Source organism: Theropithecus gelada, chromosome 11 (assembly GCF_003255815.1).
Source record: "Theropithecus gelada isolate Dixy chromosome 11, Tgel_1.0, whole genome shotgun sequence".
In the NCBI taxonomy this organism is placed as follows: Eukaryota; Metazoa; Chordata; class Mammalia; order Primates; family Cercopithecidae; genus Theropithecus; species Theropithecus gelada.
The window spans coordinates 126584868-126605358 of NC_037679.1; the positions used below are offsets into that span (position 1 = coordinate 126584868).

At 40.1% G+C, this 20491-nt stretch overlaps 2 protein-coding genes across 9 annotated transcripts in view; one reads left to right on the forward strand and one right to left on the reverse strand.

Moving 5' to 3' along the window:
- The window catches only part of DNM1L (dynamin 1 like), a 68492-nt gene extending 61762 nt beyond the window's left edge, over nucleotides 1-6730 (forward strand). For all 8 annotated transcript variants that reach the window (XM_025403728.1, XM_025403729.1, XM_025403730.1 and 5 more), the window contains 4 exons: nucleotides 1429-1605; nucleotides 1775-1884; nucleotides 3818-3977; nucleotides 4557-6730. In XM_025403728.1, the coding sequence (XP_025259513.1) occupies nucleotides 1429-1605; nucleotides 1775-1884; nucleotides 3818-3977; nucleotides 4557-4613 (504 nt within the window). In that variant the 3' untranslated portion in view covers nucleotides 4614-6730. The remainder of the gene's footprint in view (nucleotides 1-1428; nucleotides 1606-1774; nucleotides 1885-3817; nucleotides 3978-4556) is intronic.
- A 1468-nt stretch (nucleotides 6731-8198) lies between these two features.
- YARS2 (tyrosyl-tRNA synthetase 2) lies at nucleotides 8199-19608 on the reverse strand. Its single transcript, XM_025403736.1, has 5 exons — nucleotides 18750-19608; nucleotides 17551-17718; nucleotides 12765-12920; nucleotides 11981-12151; nucleotides 8199-8536 (listed from the first exon to the last, which is right to left on the reverse strand). Exons 1-5 carry the CDS (start codon nucleotides 19526-19528, stop codon nucleotides 8377-8379), a joined length of 1434 nt encoding a protein of 477 aa, XP_025259521.1. The 5' UTR covers nucleotides 19529-19608; the 3' UTR covers nucleotides 8199-8376.
- Nucleotides 19609-20491: the final 883 nt, after the last annotated feature.

Here is a 20491-nt window from a genome sequence, read left to right on the forward strand (position 1 = left end):
TAGATAATCCTCTAATCTAATGCTTCTTTCTTATGCTTCCAGTTAGTTTGCACTTATTACCCTATATATAGCTTCACATATGCTTCAGAAGCTTAAGCAAATTAAAAACAAACAGGGGGACTGTGAGAGTTTGAGACTGTTTTCAATTCTTAATAACCATTTTAGAGGAAAATTAAATAATGTATAAATTATTCAGACTTATTGCTATTTCAAGATTTTCTGCCATTTAGCTCCTTTCCTTAATTATCCAGATTTAAAGTTCTGAACTTGAGATAAAGGTTTATAAATGTCTTATCTTCTCTCAGCTCCACTGTGCTCAGATATTAAGCAAACCATCTAAATCACTGCACAAGTTTTATTTCATTCATGACATCACACTGAATGTGCTCACTCTCCTTAAGATTTCATTTGGTATGTCATTCATGTATAAAAACCTAATTACTCATTTTTAAGTTAATGTGTAATATAAATATACTAATATTTATAGTTCACTTTAACTGACATATTAAAGACAGATTTAAGCAAGTATTTTGATTCAGATTGCTACCCCAAACTACCATTTTTCTTACTGCCATAATCCTCTATTAAATTTATATAATCCATTTTTAGATTGTAAGCTCTTAAAGAATAACTAAAAAAAAAAACCCTTTTAAATGTTGATGAATTATGTTTTTCCATTATAAAGTCATTTTTGACTTTTAGAAGTCAAGATTAATAAATTTTCTAGAAAATAAGGTGTAAAAGCACTTGTGATTAATATGATAGCACTAGATTTCTTTCTGCAAATCCTTAAGAGTACAGAGGTTGAGGGGATTTCTGTTGTGTTTATCACATTCCACATTTGAAACAACTCATAGTGACTGTCAGCCTACGAAAAGCAAATGTAGTCTTGCTTTTTGTTAAAGAGTTCCTACTGATACCTTATGGCATTTTGTTGACTATAGGAATGTAAATTGACTTGAAATACATAAACTCTTAACTTCAGAGACATAAGTTCATGGAACTTTTAGAGTTTAACAGTGTTTATGATTACTTAAATTAAACTGAATGGCAGTTCTTTGTGCTTTTAACGAGTAGTTTTGATTTTAAGGGCAGCATATACTTTTTCTACAATTTAGTGTTTGAAGGGTGGGAGAAGAGGAATGATTTTGAAAAGTTGGCGAGCGAATGATAAAGAAAAAAGGAATTAAATAGAACATAAATTGGTTGATGCCTTGCAAACAATTTACAGCAGAACCTCTTATTTAGCTAGGTCAGGGTTTCAGTTATACATGCTACCTACTGTCTCCTTCTGACCTCATTATCTGTATGAATAAACTTCAGATGGGTACTGGATGTATATTGACTACTGTCAAATAAAATGAACTTCGTTTTAGTTAAGGTCAGATATGATGTGGTTGGTATAGGTTTTGGAACATGTTTTTTCAGGTTGCATCTGGAGGTGGTGGGGTTGGAGATGGTGTTCAAGAACCAACAACAGGCAATTGGAGAGGAATGCTGAAAACTTCAAAAGCTGAAGAGTTATTAGCAGAAGAAAAATCAAAACCCATTCCAATTATGCCAGCCAGTCCACAAAAAGGTCATGCTGTGAATCTGCTGGATGTGGTAAGCCATGACAATTTGGTTTAGGTCTAATAAGATGACCAAGTTAGTAGGAAATTGATTAGACAGAAAGAACTAAAGTCTCAAAAACTTACATAACTTTCAGATGTTAAATGCTGCCATTTCAAAGTGTCACAAAAGTAACATTTCCCCCCCCCCCATCCCTATTTAGCCAGTTCCTGTTGCACGGAAACTATCTGCTCGGGAACAGCGAGATTGTGAGGTTATTGAACGACTCATTAAATCATATTTTCTCATTGTCAGAAAGAATATTCAAGACAGGTTAGTATTACTTAATATAAATCACAGGCTCTAATATTGCTGGATGATTCTATGATCTGTTTTGAAAAATACATGTATTTTTTAAATTTTAGGTTTTTATTCTAAATCATCGAGTGGATTCTCTGATAGTCCTTTGGTAACTTGTAGCAAGACTCAGTTTGTTAACATAGAATGACTAGGACCTCATGTATCAGCTAGAAAAAGCTATTAAAATGAATATTTTGTTCTATATGGCTGCCACATTTTGAGTCATTTAAGAAAATGTTTTTTTTCTAAATTTTAATTCAGTAGTTTCATTAACTATTTTGGCTAGTAACACTGACTTGCCTTTTTAATTTAACTTGGTTTTCCAAAGTATCAAAACGAATGTCTTTTACTAAGAAATATGTATACGGTTTCTCGTTCAGAATGTTTTTGCATGTGTCTACTCCCCTACTGCATCTTCTCCTTCATGTTGCCTGGTATGTCATTTCATGCAGTAATAGGGAGAATACACATTTAGTTGTATGAAGTGATCTATTAGAAAATATTCTGTATCCAGTTTTTGGTAATCTGTCAGCAACTAAGATGAATTTTACTGCACAGAGTAATAAATATATTTCATATTGAAATAAATGATTTTGTCTGTAGAACCATTTATCTTTTTTGCTTGTAGACTTTTTAAACCTGTAGCTTGTGGTAGAAATAATAGTTCCTAGTGTTTTACACTGTGGGCCTGAAGAAAAAATTCCATTTGTCTCCTTCATTGCCCCCATCCCCTGCAGAGGGTGTTTTTGTTTTGAGATGGAGTCTCGCTTTGTCGCCCAGGGTGGCCTGCAGTGGCATAGTCTTGGCCCACTTCAACCTCCGCCTTCGGGGTTCAAGCGATTCTCCTGCCTTAGCCTCCTGAGTAGCTGGGATAATAGGTGTGCAGCACCATGCCTGGCTGATTTTTGTATTTTTAGTAGAGACGGGTTTCACCATATTAGCCAGGCTGGTCTCGAACTCCTGACGTCAAGTGATTCACCTGTCTCGGCCTCTCAAAGTGCTGGGATCGCACCTGGCTCACTTAATGTTTTCAAGCCTCATCTGTATTGTAGTATGAATCAGTATAGTCATGCGCCACATAACATTTTAGTCAACACACAACATATTTGAATGTGTTCCCATTAGATTATAATACCATATTTTTGCTGTACATTTTCTATGTTTAGATACACAAATTATTCCCATTGTATTACAGTTCCCTATTCAGTACAGTAACATGCTGTACATGTTTGTAGCCTAGGAGCAATAGGCTATCTCATATAGCTTACGTGTGTTGTAGGCTGTACCATCTACATTTGTGTAAGAACCCTCTGTGATGTTCATGTAATGAAATCATCTAATAATGCATTTCTCAGAGCATGTCCTTGTCATTAAGTGATGTATGTTTTTATCTGTGAATAATACTAGATTATAGAGATATACTGTGTTATCCATTCATCAGCTGATGTTTGTGTTTTTTTCACTTATTGGCTATTATGAGTAAATGCCTATTGAAGAGTTTTGAATTAAGGATGATGGAAAGAAGGTAAAGTAGCTCAGCCTCTCGAGTAGCTGGGATCACAGGCATGTGCCACCGCGCTCAGCTAATTTTTGTAGTTTTAGTGCAGATGGGGTTTCACCATGTTGGCCATGCTGGTGTCAAACTCCTGGCCTCAAGCAATCCACCTGCCTCAGCCTCCTGAAGTGCTGGGATTACAGGCATGAGCCACTGCGCCCGGCCGAGAACTGCTTTTCTTAATGTTTAATTATAATTAAGCAAAAATATAAAGGGCGATTACGCCATTAATGAAATATCCAAAGTAGTAGAGTGTTCTTACTTAACTTTATTTCATGAGGTTATTTTCTAAGCCCAGATTATTAAAAGTAGAATTTTGGCTAAAATTCCGTAATTTGGTTTTGTTTGCAGTGTGCCAAAGGCAGTAATGCATTTTTTGGTTAATCATGTGAAAGACACTCTTCAGAGTGAGCTAGTAGGCCAGCTTTATAAATCATCCTTATTGGATGATCTTCTGACTGAATCTGAGGACATGGCACAGCGCAGGAAAGAAGCAGCTGATATGCTAAAGGTACTGTGAACCTTTGGAATTTTTATACTTGGGTAGTAGATAGAAACATAGAAATAGTGTTAAATGCAGTTTGATTCTTGGATGTATATAGTCTTTATATTCTAGCTAGGCTTGTTTCCTATTGATACTTGATAAAAATCTTTTTTTTTTGAGACGGAGTCTTGCTCTGTAGCCCAGGCTAGAGTGCAGTGGTGCCATCTCAGCTCAGTGCAAGCTCCGCCTCCCGGGTTCACGCCATTCTCCTGCCTCAGCCTCCAGAGTAGCTGGAACCATAGGCACCCGCCACCATGCCCGGCTGCTTTTTGGTATTTTTAGTAGAGACCGTGTTAGCTAGGATGGTCTTGATATCCTGACCTCATGATCTGCCCACCTCAGCCTCCCAGAGTACTGGGATTAAGTGCTGGGATTACAGGCGTGAGCCACCGCATCTGGCCGGTACTTGATTAGATTCAAATTCCAGAGAAGATATTGGTTAGTTATAAACCTACCACATATACACTGGAAAAATCACCCCGCATAATTCAGATTAATTTCATAACTTTGTAATAGCATTTAAAATTTTTATTTCCTTTAATGCAGGCATTACAAGGAGCCAGTCAAATTATTGCTGAAATCCGAGAGACTCATCTTTGGTGAAGAGAACTATGTAATACTGAGACTTTGTTGACTCAAAACTTGCTAGTTACTGCCTACCTGAGTAGAATCTTATTTATGAACTCCTGTGTATTGCAGTGGTATGAATCTGCTCATGTGAAGACTGGCTATAAACTGAAAAGTGTATTCCATATTACAGAACGAATCACACATTTAATCCAAATAATAAATGGCTGTTTCTAAAGTTTCCCAGTATATGTAAAATACATCAAGTCTGTCTTGTGACAGTTTCATCTGAACTTAAAAAGAACTGTTAATGTTCTAGCTGTGCAAAGCAGTTTGCCTGTGGATAAGATGACCTGTGTAATAATCTTTGTTAGTAGTCTCAAAGCTGCTGCCATAGTCCTCCAAGAAGAAAGCACCAAGACAACATTTCATATGACTATAATGCATGTACTATATAAGCTGATCTGGCTTTGAAAGATGTGAGTTGGCAAGTTCCTCACATAGAGTCATTGTATTCCACCTGTCCTGCAATTTAGTTTTTCTGAGCTTCTCTGCAGCCTTTGATGTGTTTTTAAGAAAGCTGAATGCACAAGAGGATCTGTGACACTGACATGGATGTGGTGTGCATACTGTGTAGTTACATAGCCCTTCCAATTCTGGGTCCATTTGCGCTAGCAAATTAAAATATGCTTTGCTTCATACTTAAACCTGAAAGCTGGAATGTGTACATTAATTCCTACATTAAACAGCCATCTACCCTTGATTATCTAGAAAGACTTGGTAATGATGGCCAGTTCCTTTTAGGTTTTAGAAAATCAAATGATGACCTAAATTTCCCTTAATTTGCAAATACAGTAGTAATTAAGGTACATCTCTCTAAAGTGGAGCACTTAAACCAGGCTCTAAGATTCACTTTGAGGTGGAACTTAAAACCAATGTACTGTATGTATGCACTGGTAATAACTACTTTTGCTTCATACCAACAAAATGTATTAGAATAGTATGAAAGTACTGGAGGAGCTGAAAGAAAAACACCCAAGGCCGGGCGTGGTAGCTCACGCCTGTAATCCCAGCACTTTGGGAGGCCGAGGCAGGCAGATCGCCTGAGGTCAGGAGTTGGAGACCAGCTTGACCAACACGGAGAAACCCCGTCTCTACTAAAAATACAAAATTAGCTGGGCATGGTGGCGCATGCCTGTAATCCCAGCTACTCGGGAGGGTGAGGCAGGAGAATCACTTGAACCCGGGAGGTGGAGGTTGTGGTGAGCTAAGATAGTGCCATTGCACTCCAGCCTTGGCAACAAGAGCGAAACTCCGTCTCAAAAAAGAAAAAAGAAAAATACCCAGATACACATACTCCTTCAGATTTAAGCTGCATTTATGGGGTAGTGATGAGGTTTAGAACATATACATATTTTGTTAAAATTCCCCAGATGATTCTTGGTATGAACCACAACATTATAAATTTTAAGATATACTTAGAAATCCTTAAGACATCTAGCCCCATTTCTAATAGACAACACATTTATATTGCAGATAATTTTTTTTTTTTTCCAGTTTATGACCCGATATTTATGAAGGACTACTGGCAGGGAAAATATGAATATGTTAACTTTAGCTTATGGCACCAATTTACTAAGGAACAACAGGCTCACCAACTGATCTCAAACATAAAAAACCCCACATCATCAGTCTGATCCGATATGGTACTACTTTGAATCTCTTACTAGTACCATCTTGAGAGAGGATACATGCTCCCAAAACGTTACCACACTTAAAAATCACTGCCATCATTAAGCATCAGTTTCAAAATTATAGCCATCCATGATTTACTTTTTCCAGATGACTACCATTATTCTAGTCTTTTGAATTTGTAAGGGAAACAAAAACAAAAACAAAAACTTTTGATGCACTTTCTCAAGCACATCAGATTTCAAATTGAAAATTAAAGACATGCTATGGTAATGCACTTGCTAGTACTACACACTTTGTACAACAAAAATCGGAGGTAAGAAACTTAATGGAAAGAGAAAAACCTTCCTTTGTTGGCCCTTAAACTGAATCAAGATCTGAAATGTAGAGATGATCTCTGACATTTATAACATACCTGTATGTTCTTGCTGTGTAAATAAAATTGCTGGTATGAAATGACATTAAAGTTTGTCAAAAAATGAATTCTTAACTTTTCTCCCAGAGAAAGGGAGAGAGAAAAGAAAGAGCTTTTTAATACCTAAATCTATTTTGGAACATAACTGTATAGAATACCAAACATTTTATGACTTTTTTCCTACCAGATTCTGACAGTTCACCAAGGTATTATAACACCTCCATTTTTGCGTATGAAGACAGTGACTTGCTCCAAGTAATCCAGGTAGTAATGGCTAGAATTTGAACACTAAAGCCATGCTCTGCTGCCTGTAAGGTTTTCAAAAGAAATCTGATTAATCATTTCGTATGTGATTCACTTGATCCTCAAGGCAACAGGGAGGCCACTGCCTTGATTTTTCAGATATGGAAATAGTTCTGGAGAATTAATTTGCCTCATGTTTGCAGAGCTAGCTCAGTCTTGATTCCAAATCCTTTAAGTTTGACCTGAAAACTTGCCTTACCTGGATACTTTTTGATATTCTCATATGATTGCATATGAGATTGCATCTCATATGATGGGGTGTAACTTTTTAATTTACCTCAAGTTGGAATCTGTTTGGGGGGAAAAGTTGAAACTTAAAACCAATTTAAATTTCTAAATTTAAAAAAACATTGCTACCATAGGAATCCACTGACAAGGCTTAACGTGAATAGAATTACACTGGAACACAGGCAAGGAACTAGAAAACTGAATTAGAAACTTTCTGAAAAGTCACATACTGATTTTTGTACTATTCTTTGTAAAGAAACTACTTCTTACTGTAATTTCTCAAAGCAACCATAGCCTCATCTAACTTTTCTCCTTTTTAGGGAGAACGACATTTGCTCCCTGAACTACAAAAAAATCAAATTTCTAATCAAAGTTTTTAATACTAGTTTTTCCATTTCTAATGTGGACACTAGAGGCTCTGTTGATTTTATAAACAACTATAGAACAGTGAGATCGGTGCTCCATATCTGATACAGAAGCAGCTACAATTCCTTTATTTTTTTGAGACAGAGTGTCACTCACTACTCATGCTGTCTCCCAGGCTGGAGTGTAGTGGTGTGATCTCAGCTCACTGCAACTTCCATCTACTGGGTTTGAGTGATTCTTGCAGCTCAGCCTCTTGAGCAGCTGGAGTTACAGGTCTGCCACCATGCCTGGCTAATTTTTATATTTTCAGTAGAGACAGGGTTTCACCCTGTTGGCCAGGCTGGTCTCAAACTCCTGGCCTCAAGCGATTTGCTCAGCTTGGCCTCCCAAAGTGCTGGGATTACAGGTGTGAGCCACCGCACCCTGCCTCACAATTCCTTACACTACCTCGTTTTCATTGTTCCTCGTCACTACAAAAAGGAGAGCAGGAAGGATAAGATACGAAAGCCAGCATTTCTTTCTCTTCTGAAGTATAATTTTAAAAAGAGATTAACGCTGAAAGTCATGGTTTTTTATGGTAATCAAGGTTTGCACATCAGAAAATAAAACATCCCATCATTAAACAAATATTTATTAACCAGCCCATAAAAATAATGAAGTTACTCACACTGAGTCCTAGTCCGTTCTATTTTTCTGATTTGCATAAGCAAAGGTCTAAGTTCTGGAGCCAGCCCTTCAGAGGTCTTGAGAATGAAGGATGGTTAAGTTTATTTGGACAACATGAAGGACTTTTGATCATAACTGAAGCCATTTTATAATGTAGAAGTTTCTTTTTCCTATTTTAAGTAAGGAAAGTCCATTCTTGAGAATATGTTGTCCAACAACTAAAACACTCTCAGGATTTGTTACTTGTCGGTGATTGATGCTGACTCCGCCTTCTGTTATCATTCGATACCTAAAAAACAGAAACGTTTAGTAAGTAGAGAGATCCAATCACTGTTGATCTGTCCCCCAAAACAGACTGTTCACTTAGATTTCAGAGGCCCTCCAGTTGAGAACATGTGGCCCTGGACTGTTACCTTCATGTTTGCTCTATTATTAATAGATTCTGCCTCCCTTTAATGCTCTTTGTTTTTTGTTTCTTTTTGAGACACAGTCTTGCTCTGTAGCCCAGGCTGGCGTGATCTCAGCTCACTGCAACCTCCGCCTCCTGCGTTCTAAGTGATTCTTCTGCCTCAGCCTCCAGAGTAGTTGGGATTACAGGTGCACGCCACCACACCTGGCTAATTTTGTATTTTTAGTAGAGACGGGTTTCGCCATGTTGGCCAGGCTGGTCTCAAACTCCTGACTTCAGGTGATCCACCTGCTTTGGCCTCCTAAAGTGCTGGGAATACAGGTGTGAACTACTGCGCCTGGCCGGAATTTATGCCTATGCATCTGAGATGCAAGGCATAAAGGTAAATTTCTTGTTTAGCGGAGAAAAAGAGCTGGCATATCTCACTGCTTTTGCTAACTATTCAGTTGGTAGTGGCTTTAAAAACGAAGTGAATAGGAATAATGGAGAATTCCCCCCCACCACCTTGGGGGAAAAAAAAAATCACAGAAAAGAAACTTCCAAAAATAAAAGAGAACAATGTTGCTTTCAGTAAACTATCCATGAGACACAAGTCACAACTACAGTGTTAGCTACTGTTGCTTTCAGTAAACTATCCATGAGACACAAGTCACAACTACAGTGTTAGCTACAGAAATCTTTAGGAAATTTGCTTATGAAGCTGGAAAGTCCTTGCAAATTGAGACTATGCAAATAGCAAATTGTTAAAATGAAAAATTTTCTTAAAAATGAAATTGGTTGGTTTCAGAAATTGGAGATCCATAGCTGATCTAATACATCAGATTACTAACCAAAATTTTTGATGGCATATATAAAGTTAAATAAATTTCACTGGAGTTATTTATCATCCAACTAATTCACTAAACATTTACAGAGCTCTATGTGCTAAATATAAATGGTACTGCAATCTAGCAGAGAGATAAAGACAAATGAACAATGACAACACACTGTGATTAATGCTGACCTAGGAGAAGCTGGGCACGGTGGCTCACGCCTGTAATCTTAGCACTTTGACAGGCCGAGGCGTGCAGATCACAAGGTCAGGAGATCAAGACCATCCTGCCTAACATGGTGAAACCCCGTCTCTACTAGAAAATACAAAAAAAATTAGCCGGGTGTGGTGGCGGGCGCCTGTAATCCCAGCTACTCGGGAGGCTGAGGCAGAACTGCTTGAACCCAGGAGGCAGAGGTTGCAGTGAGCTGAGATCGCGCCACTGCACTCCGGCCTGGGCAACAGAGCGAGACTCTGTCTCAAGAAAAAAACAAAAAAGACCTAGGAGAAGTTGTTCTAGGAGCACACTGGGTAGGTGAGGGCTGAACATTTCACTGAAAAAACAGATACTTAAACTGGGAGTGAAGCTACCTTGACAATCGTCAGGAAACGGGAGCAGCTAGAAAGAGGTGAGATCTGTGAAGTCAGGGCGAAGTCAAGTCAGGGTGAAGTCAGGGCTACAGCATGGCTAGATCTTGGAAGTCCTTAATAAAGATAAATGGTGGTTTTCTCTCATCTGAATGTGTTACCAAATAAAATTAAGAAACAACTACTGACATAGTTTTAAAAATATTTTTATACCTTTTTTTTGGGGGGTAGAGACGGAGTCTCACTACATTCTTGACCACACGGATCTCAAATTCCTGGCCCCAAGCAATCCTCTCATCCCCGGCCTTCCAAAGTGCTGGGATTACAGGTGTGAGCCACCATACCTGGCCATGGACATGGTTTTATAAAACTCATCAGTAAAAGATTTTCTACTTAAGGCAGATTCCTTTTTTTTAGAAAGTATTATTTTACGTTGTCTGCTGGTTTCCAGATCATGTTCTATGTTTTATTTAATTAGCCCTGGCTAAATCAGATGTGGTGTCATCTTCAGTAGTGGTAAAGCTTCCAGTATTAGTGAACACACCATAGTAACGCTGAGAAGAAAACAAAATCTGCTTCCATAGTGAGGAAAATTATTTGTCTCAGTGACGTACTCTAGGGAAGTATGTGACACCAGCCTCAAATTCACTGTGTATTAAACCAGCAGATGAGGGAATCACTAAGGTGGAGCGGTAGGTGATGCACAGGGAGATACAATGGGTGCTTTCTCCAGGCAGAATAATCTAGGACTCTTTAGGACAGAGGCAAACAATCCAAGACAATTGAAAGAACAGCAGCTATAACAAATGTCATTCATAATCACGGCCATGAGATGGCTGATAAGCATTTGACTTATGTGTGAATTCCTGTAAAAGAGGCACCCGGGGGCCTTCTGGCTACCCAATACTTTCCCTTCCATGTCACTGCTCATTTAAAAATGGACAAGCATCAATTATATGCTGAATTATTTTTTGTGAAACACCTTATTCCTTAATACCTCATAACTGAGGAATTAAAATATTCTACTCAATTCCTGAATAGAAAATGCAATTCTCAAGGGGATTATTATATAGTTTACAATAATAGTCTTATGACGTTAGTAGGTCAGTGCAAAAGTACTTGCGGTTTTGGCCATTATATGCTCATTTCATTTTCAGAAATTCAGATAATACTATCGATAGGTAACCTTTCCCATCCCTGAATATAAAGAGGATACAGACTATGAGAGGGGCTGGGTGAATCTGTTACACAGGGCCTCTGTTTCTGCGTCCCTCTAAAATTGTGACCATATCCCTAAGCCGTACACTGATGCCAGTATATTTACTGAACAACATGTCCCTCAAATGCACTTTTCCAGTGTTGAAGGAAAGACTGGGTTAGATGTAGTAAGAGACAGTATATGAGTATTGTACTATTATAGAAAATGTAAGGTATTTTCAAAAATAAGTACTTCAGGCTATACTTTATTCTTGGACTAAACTAACTTTTCTAAGGAAGAGATGCCACTAAAGCATTGTCAGGAAAACACCCTCTCTGGAAACACATGCTGTGAACTGTAACATTTTATTTATTTATTTATTGTTTGAGACGGAGTCTCGCTCTGTCACCCAGGCTGGAGTGCAGTGGTGGGATCTCTGCTCACTGCAAGCTCCGCCTCCCAAGTTGACACCATTCTCCTGCCTCAGCCTCCCAAGTAGCTGGGACTACAGGCGCCTGCCACCACGCCCGGCTAATTTTTTGTATTTTTAGTAGAGACGGGGTTTCACCGTGTTAGCCAGGATGGTATCCATCTCCTGACCTTGTGATCCACCTGCTCTGGCCTCCCAAAGTGCTGGGATTACAGGCGTGAGCCACTGCTCCTGGCCTTGTGAACTGTAACATTTAATGGTGAATTAACTGTAAATCTAAAAGTTAAATAATCTTACCCTCGGGGACCATCTGGAATGGCATTTGCTTTGCGGCAGGTATCTAGGACACTTGTTCCAGGATCGAGAAAAAATTCAGAAAACGGAGCTTCTTTAAACAACTCTTTTAACTCCTGATCAGACATGACCTCCAGTGCATCTATGCTACTGTGATAAAGGGCTTGTGTACACCTGAAAAACACATTTTAAGAGCCACATTATATAAATGTTTATTCAAATACATGTTCTAATACCCATTAACCAATTATAGAGTGTCCAAGTTCTAGACTAAAAGTTTTTTTTTTTTGAGATGGAGTCTTGCTCTGTTGCTCTGGCTGGATTGCAATGGTGTGATCTCGGCTCACTGCAACCTCCGCCTCCTGGGTTCAAGCGATTCTCCTGCCTCAGCCTCCTGAGTAGCTGGGATTACAGGTGTGTGCCACCACGCCTAGCAAATTTTTGTATTTTTAGTAGAGATGGGGTTTCACCATGTTGGTCAGGCTGGTCTCGAACTCCTGACCTCATGATCCGCCCACCTTGGCCTCCCGATGTGCTGGGATTACAGGCGTGAGCCACTGTGCCCGGCCTAGACTAAAAGTTTTTTAAACATCTATCTGGTAAAATTCATGAACTTAATTCAAGATAATCCTTCTTTCCAATAAACAGGGGCTATTTTAAATTGCTAAGTCAAATACTGACAGTCCTTGTAATAAACGACAAGATAACCCTAAAACAGCATACCCCCTACTTTTCTCATGTCCATCCACTAAATAACTATCAGGTGTTAATTATATTAAACGACTACCTTTTAGCAGAATCCAATCCTTCTCGTCCATGAACAAGCTTTGTTACTTCTGCTGCCAGTCGTTTCTGAGCACCCCGCCTTTCTGGCTCTTTGACATGCAGCTGCATGATATGATCAATCTCTGGAAGGGGCAGGAAAGTGAACAGCTTCAGGTACCTTTGGGACAAAAAATAAAGAGTTACACTTACATCAACATACCTAATTTGTATGTCCAGCTCCTTTTCCCTTTAAAGTTATCCTGCTTATTTTAAAATATGAAACAAACATACAGAAACATACTGAACATAGTAAGTCCCATGCACACATCACCCAGATTTAAGGTGTTACTATTTTGGCATCTTTGTTTTCAATTTCTTTTTTTTTTTTTTTTGAGATGGGGGGTCTTGCTGTTGCCCAGACTGGAGTGCAGTGGCATGATCACGGCTCACTGTAACCTCAACCCCCTGGGCTCAACCAATTCTACCACCTCAGCCTCCCAAGTAGCCGGGACCACAGGCTTGTGCCACCACACCTGGCTAATTTGTTAATTTTTTTTTTTAAAGACAGGGTCTCCCGTGTTGCCCAGGCTGGTCTCAAACTCCTGGGCTCAAGTGATCCTCTTGTCTCAGCCTCCCAAAGTGTTGGGATTATGGGTGTGAGCCACCACACCCAGCCTCATGTATCCTTTTTAAAAGGAACAAAATAGGCATAGATGAAGGCCCCAGTCCAATCACGTTCCCTGCCTTGCCCCCAGAGATAACCATAAATCTAAGTTTATGTATTGCCATCCTTCCCAAGCATGTTTTTATACTTTTATGTGCATGTGGCCATAAAAAAAAGTACTGTGTAATTTTAAAAACTGATATAAATCATCATGCTCTGCATAATGATACTCCTGTCAATGACGGACTGCATCTATCCGCGATCCCCAACCATTTTGGCACCAGGGGGCGGCAGGGAGGGAAGGTGGTTTCAGAATGAAACTGTTTCACTTCAGATCATCAGGCATCTGTTAGATCCTCATAAGGAGTGCCCAACCTCGTCTCTTGCATGCGCAGTTCACAACAGGGTTTGTGCTCCTATAGGAATCTAATGCCACAGGGAATCTGATAGGAGATGGAACCCAGGTGGAAATGCTCGCTCGCCTGCCCCTCAGCTCCTGTTGTGCGGCCCTGTTCCCAATAGGCCACGGACTGGTACAGTCTACCAGTGGTCCATAACATTATAATACCATAGTTTACAGTACCTTTTCTACGTTTACGTATACAAATACCCTCGTGTTACCATTGCCTTCAATAGTACAGTCATGTGCTGTACATGTTTCTGCCCTAGGAAGGGTACACTGTATAGCCTAGGTATGTAGTAGGCTACGCTATCTGTGTTTGCGTGGGGACACTCTATGATATTTGCAATGATGAAATCACCTAACAACACATTTCCCAGAACATATCCCTGTTGTTAAGTGATATATGACTATTAATATCATCCTATATGTATTCTCTTTTTAAACTTTTTCTCTGGTGAAATACCTAACACACAGAAAAAAGTACATTATTCGCAAAGATACAGCTTAATGAATCATAAAACATCTACGTAACCATTAGCATGGTCACTAAATACAACATTGGGCTGGGCGCGGTGGCTCATGCCTGTAATCCCAGCACTTTGGGAGGCCGAGGTGGGTGGATCACGAGGTCAGGAGATTGAGACCAGCCTGGACAACATGGTGAAACCCCATCTCTATTAAAAAATACAAAAAAAGTCCCAGCTACTCAGAAGGCTGAGGCAGGAGAATCACTTGAATCCGGGACGTGGAGGTTGCAGTGAGCCGAGATTGCGCCACTGCACTCCAGCCTGGTGACAGAGGTGAGACTCCATCTCAAAAAAAGAAAAGAAAAGAAAAGAAATACAGTATTGCCCTTACCCAAGAATGCGCAAATATATCACACACCCCTCCAAGTTAATCACTATTTTGCCTTTGATAGTAATCACTTCCTTGTCTTTCCTGATACTTTTAACATCTCAGTATGCCTCCCTTAAGAGCATCACTTAATTTTGCCTGTCTGTAGGATTTTATATAAAAGGAATCATACAGAATTTATTTTCTGGCACGTTGATATGTTTAGGCGAGTCATCCATGATTCTGCATGTACAGCATTCCATGCTATGATTATCCTACAACGTGTTTTTCTGTGAACTTTTGTGCTGTTTCTATTTTTAGACAATTGCTATTAATGCTGCTCTGAATAGCCTCATATACCACTGTTGGTGCATATGTGCATTAATTTCTGTTGGGTATATGCCCAGAAGAGGAACTGCTGGATCACAGGTTATGTGCACATTTAGCTTTAGTAGGTACTGCCAAATGTTTTCCCAAAGTGGTTCTATACGTTTATTCTTCCACCACCTTGGAACAGTCTTGTCAGCACTTGGTTCTGCCAGCTCTTTTGTTTAGCCATTCTGGAGGGTGCATAATGGTATCTCGTTGTGCCCTTTATCTTGTATTTTTTCTTCTCAGTATGAAGGCTAAGCACCTTTTCATATGTTTTTGGCCTTTGGACAGGATCTTTGTGAAGTACCTGTTCAAATCTGTTTCCCTTGTTCTGCTGGGTTGTCTTTTTCTCACTGGCTTAGAGAAATTTCTGTTTTTAACATTAAGATAACTATGTTTAATATAGTATTTACATAGTTTTTTCATTTTTAATTTTTGAAATTATTTAAACAATTTTTTGTGGGTATACGGGTGTATATACTTATGGGGTACATGAGATGTTTTGATACAGACATGCAATGTGAAATAAGAAATTCTTTATATTAATTTGAATACAAGCCCTTTATCATTTAGATACATGTACTGAAAATAGCAATCTTTTCCCACTCTTAACAGTGACTTATGATGAACAGATCTTATTTTTAATTTAGTCTAACTTATCTATCTCTTCCTTTTGTGTCCTGTTTAAGAATCTTTCTCTATCTTAAAGTCATAAAGGCATTTTCCTATTTATCTAAAAGCTTTATTGTTTTGTCTTTTGATATAGATTTAGGTCTATAACCTACCTGGAATTGACTTTTGTGTACTATGTAAGGTTAAGTTTCATTTTTTTCACCCACAAAGATATCTAACTAATGGAGCAATATTCACTGAAGACTGTCTTCCCAAACTACAATGCCACCTTTGCCAGAGATAAGGAGACCATATATGCTAGAGTGTGTCTGGATTCTCTAATCTGTGCCATTGGTCTTTAAACGTGTACCTTTAAACCTAAAGGTCATTATTAGAAATAATGAGTTTGGCAAAGTTGCTAGATTTAAAGGTAATATATATAAAGTAATTGTATTTCTAAACACCAGAACCAGATAGAAAATGCAATTTTCAAAAAGATTATCAATTATCTAGGCTGGGTGCGGTAGCTCAAGCCTGTAATCCCAGCACTTTGTGAGGCTGAGGAGGGTGGATCACTTGAGGTCAGGAGTTCAAGACAGCCTGGCCAACATGGCGAAACCCTGCCTCTACAAAAATACAAAAATTAGCCAGGCATGGTGGCACATGCCTGTAGTCCCAGCTACTCAGGAGAATCGCTTGAACCCAGGAAGTGGAGGACACTCCAGCCTGGGCAACAAAACGAGACACTGTCTCAAAAAAAAAAAAAAAGATTATCAATTCTCAATACATCAAAACCCCAGGACTATATCGTCAAACATTCTAGGACTAAATCTAAAGAGGAAAAAACCGTAATTACTGAAATTTTATAATAAGGCATGATAATCTTCCACGCTGTTCTTCAAAAACATCTTGGCCAATCTTAGCCCTTTTTATTTCTATGTCAATCTTACAATGAGCTTGTCAAGTTCCACAAAAAGCCGGTTTAGATATGGTTGGTGCTGTACTAAATGTGGATCAAATCCAGAACTGGTATCTTGGCCGGGTGTGGGGGCTCATGCCTGTAAGCCCAGCACTTTGGGAGTCCGAGGCAGGTTGATCGCTTGAGTCTAGGAGTTTGAGACCAGCCTGGGCAACATGGTGAAACCCCACCTCTACTAAAAAAAAAAAATACAAAATTAGCTGGGCATAGTGGTGTGCACCTGTGCCTGGGAATTCCAGGCTACAGTGAGCCAAGATTGTGCCATTACACTCCAGCCTGGGCAATGGGAGTGAGATTCTGTTTCAAAAAAAAACAAAAAAGAACTGATATATTTTTGTACTATCAATATGGTCTAACTCTTCATTTATGTAGGTCTTTATTTTGCTCAATAGCATCTTTTAATATTTTGCAGGAAAGTCATTTATTATTAAGTCTTAAAGAATTATTCCTAGATTACTTTGATGTTACAGAGTATCAAAATATTTTTTTCACTTTTTGTTGTAGGTATGTTTGTTTCTCATTAATTCATATTCTCCCAAGAGTTTAAGGCAATTTAATTTAAGGAGAAAATCATTTCTTAAGAGAATCTTTAAAGTCATATTTGTGAGAGAAGACAAAGGAAAAATAAGGGTAGTCAAGTTTAAGATGAAAGGAGTGAAAAAACTAGAATATGCAGGTGATAAAATCCTAAGAACTTGCTAGATATAGATCAAAAAGTTGGCTCTACATTTTCTAGCCATCCACTGTGGTTTTTCTGCTTTAACCAACAAAGTGTTTAACTTTAGAACACAGTAAAAATTAGTCTTCTATGATGTAATGGTTTATGTGCAGACAGCAACTAAGTTAAAAACAAAAAAACTATAAAGTGTACATAGATTCAATGGCTAAAATTATATCATGAGTTTATGGTGTCAATTTTTCTGAGCCCATTATTCAGAACTCACCTTTCCACTGAATCGTCTGGTTGCCTGACAAAGAATTGATACAATTCAAATGGAGATGTCTTATCTCTGTTTAGCCAAACAGCGTTGCCAGCAGACTTTCCCAGCTTTGCTCCAGTTGTACTTGTAATTAGAGGAACGGTGATTCCAAATACATCTTCTCCAGTCAACCTATGCATAAAGAACAATTTGATTATGTGCCTCAAGCAAAGTCGTGGTAGGTTCTACTGTTCACCTTCCAGATTTCTTTCTGGTTACTTGCTCCAGGAAAACTTCCTTGACCTCCTAAATCTGAATTCTTGTCCCTCTTATGTACTGTTACAGTACTCACCCTATTCATTCTGAATCTCATGAGTGGTTCCAGGCAGTTTCTAGGCAGGCCAAGGGGAAGTGCTACTTAACAATGGACTAGAGATTTTGAAAGGCTGAGTGGGAAGGAGAAAACTGGGTGAAGGGGTGTCAGGAAGAGACACTAAAGGAAATGTTCTAAATGCCTTTTAAACATGTGTTTTACTCTGTAGCACATGAGCTAGCCCTATCCTTCACCTCTCTCAAGAAAATGCTATTAGACCCGCATTACTTGTCAGTTATTTGGAGTTGAAAAAACTTTTTTAGATACCAACCAAGGACTAACACTAGTTCCATGGAGGGTGCAGAGCTAAAGCAGAGGCTAGCTACTCAAGGAGGTCCAGTCATGTTCTAGTATAAACACACAAAAGCAGTTTCTCTAATTAGAAAGGACGACTTACAGGAACCAAAACAGACCGACCAAATCTTCACTAGTGGTCTGTTTCCTGCAGAGCTCTAGAATACACGGTTTCTTTTTTTTTTTTTTTTTAGATGGAGTCTCCCTCTGTTGCCCAGGCTGGAGTGTAGTGGCGCTATCTCGGCTCACTGCTAACCTTCGCCTCCCGGGTTCAAGCCATTCTCCTGCCTCAGCCTCCCGAAGAGCTGGGATTACAGGCGTGCATCACCACGCCCAGCTAATTTTTAGAATACACCGTTTACTCTTAATACCCTTAATTCAGCCCTTTAGTTCTTATTAGCCAGTGTTATTAACGCCATTATAGACCCTTAATGGGGATAAAACCAACAAGAGCTGGAACGAAGGGCAGCAACCTACAATCCTAAGAGTAAATCACAGGCTACTAGTGTGTAAATTATTTGGTCCCAGGATTTCCCCAGGGTCTAAAGGCACTTACTTGTTGATGAACTCATATCCGGACATAATGTTGCCTAGTTGATCAGATCCGCCCAGCTGGACCCTGCATCCATAACGCTGGAAGAGGTAATAGAAGTCATAGGCCTGGAGCACCTGGTAAAAGAATTCGGCCAAGCTCATGCCCTCCGCGCTCTTGAGCCGCAGCTGCACGCTCTGCCGGCTCAGCAGCGTCCCCATGCGGAAGTGACCCCCAACTGCCGCCAGAAAGTCCACCAGGTGCTGCTTCTGGTACCAGGCCGAGTTGTCCAGCACAGTGAAGCTGCCCCAGGAGCGCCCATCAGTGAAAAGCTGCTGGTGATTAGCCGCCAGAGCCTCAAGCCCTAGGCGCAGGGCGCGCGCGTTGGCTCGCACGCGCTCTGTCTCCAGCGCCTCGCGTTCCTTGGTACGGCCGCTCGGGTCTCCCAGGCGCGCGGTGGCGCCTCCCACCAGCGCGATCACGTTGTGGCCCGCTCGCTGCAAATGAAACAGGCCCAGCAGCGCAAGAAGATGGCCCACATGAAGCGAGTCTGCCGTGGGGTCGAAGCCACAGTAAATGGTTTGGGGAAAACTCGCCGTGCCACGGTCGAAGAGCTCTGGGAGTTCTATTTTCGTCCCCGTCTCCGGGAAGAAGTCCTTGAACAGACCTCGAGCCTTCTGCGCTGCCAGTAACCCCTGAGGGCCCGAGTGGGCCTTACGCAGCCCCAAGGGCAAGAATACTGAGAGATTTAGGGTACCAGACCAACGGCCCCAGGAAAAGGACCGAAAGATGGGCGCCGCCATATTGATGGCGGCACGAAGGGAATGCTGGGATTGCAGAGGCCCCGCCACACCCACCTGCTTGCCGCTCCTAGGGAAGGTACGTCAGTGTTTTTCTGCGCATGCCCAAGGCGGTTACGTAGTTACGGAGCTTGCGCTCTCGGTAGTTGAGTTCCGACTCCAAGTGGCGATTCCGCCTGAGAGCCGTCGCTTTAAGTTCCCTGAAACTTAATTTCCCCATTCGCAGTGTGGATCTGCTTGATAGTTCCTACCTCATAAGACTGTTGTGAACCTTAAGAATTAAAGCATTTGGCACATAACGCTTCACAAATGTTAACTTGTATTTAAATTTTCACGTAAAAAGATTGTGATGCGCAAGTTCTTTGAAGTCTTGGTTCCGTGCAAAAAGCTGCTCACAGAGGTTGAGAAAGGTTAGGAGTTGGTTTAACTTCACGGAGAGAGAGAGAGTTGCTGCTGAGACGCAGGCAATTTCATAGTACCGATTCCCCAATTGCACCTCAGTCCCCAGTATTCATCAGCTCTTCCAGGAGGTGGCAGTCTTGTCCAAGCTATAGCAAGAAAAACTCAGTGCAATAAAGTACATGTATCAAGTCCTGTGGTTTATTTATTTATTTTAAATACAGCTAACTAGGTTGGGACACAGCTTAGCATGAGTGGATTCAAATTAGTATTCACATCGTGCAGCTTGACAAGTGCTCTGAATACTCACCAGGGATGAAGTGCTTACTGGCAACTGGCTGGCAGGTGATCTAGCTTCAAAATCCCACGTTAGAGCCTGATTTCTAGGACCGCTTTCTTTATTATTATTATTATTATTATTATTATACTTTAAATTCTAGGGTACATGTGCATAACGTGCAGGTTTGTTACATATGTATACTTGTGCCATGTTGCTGTGCTGCACCCATCAACTCGTCAGCACCCATCAACTCATCATTTACATCAGGTATAACTCCCAATGCAATC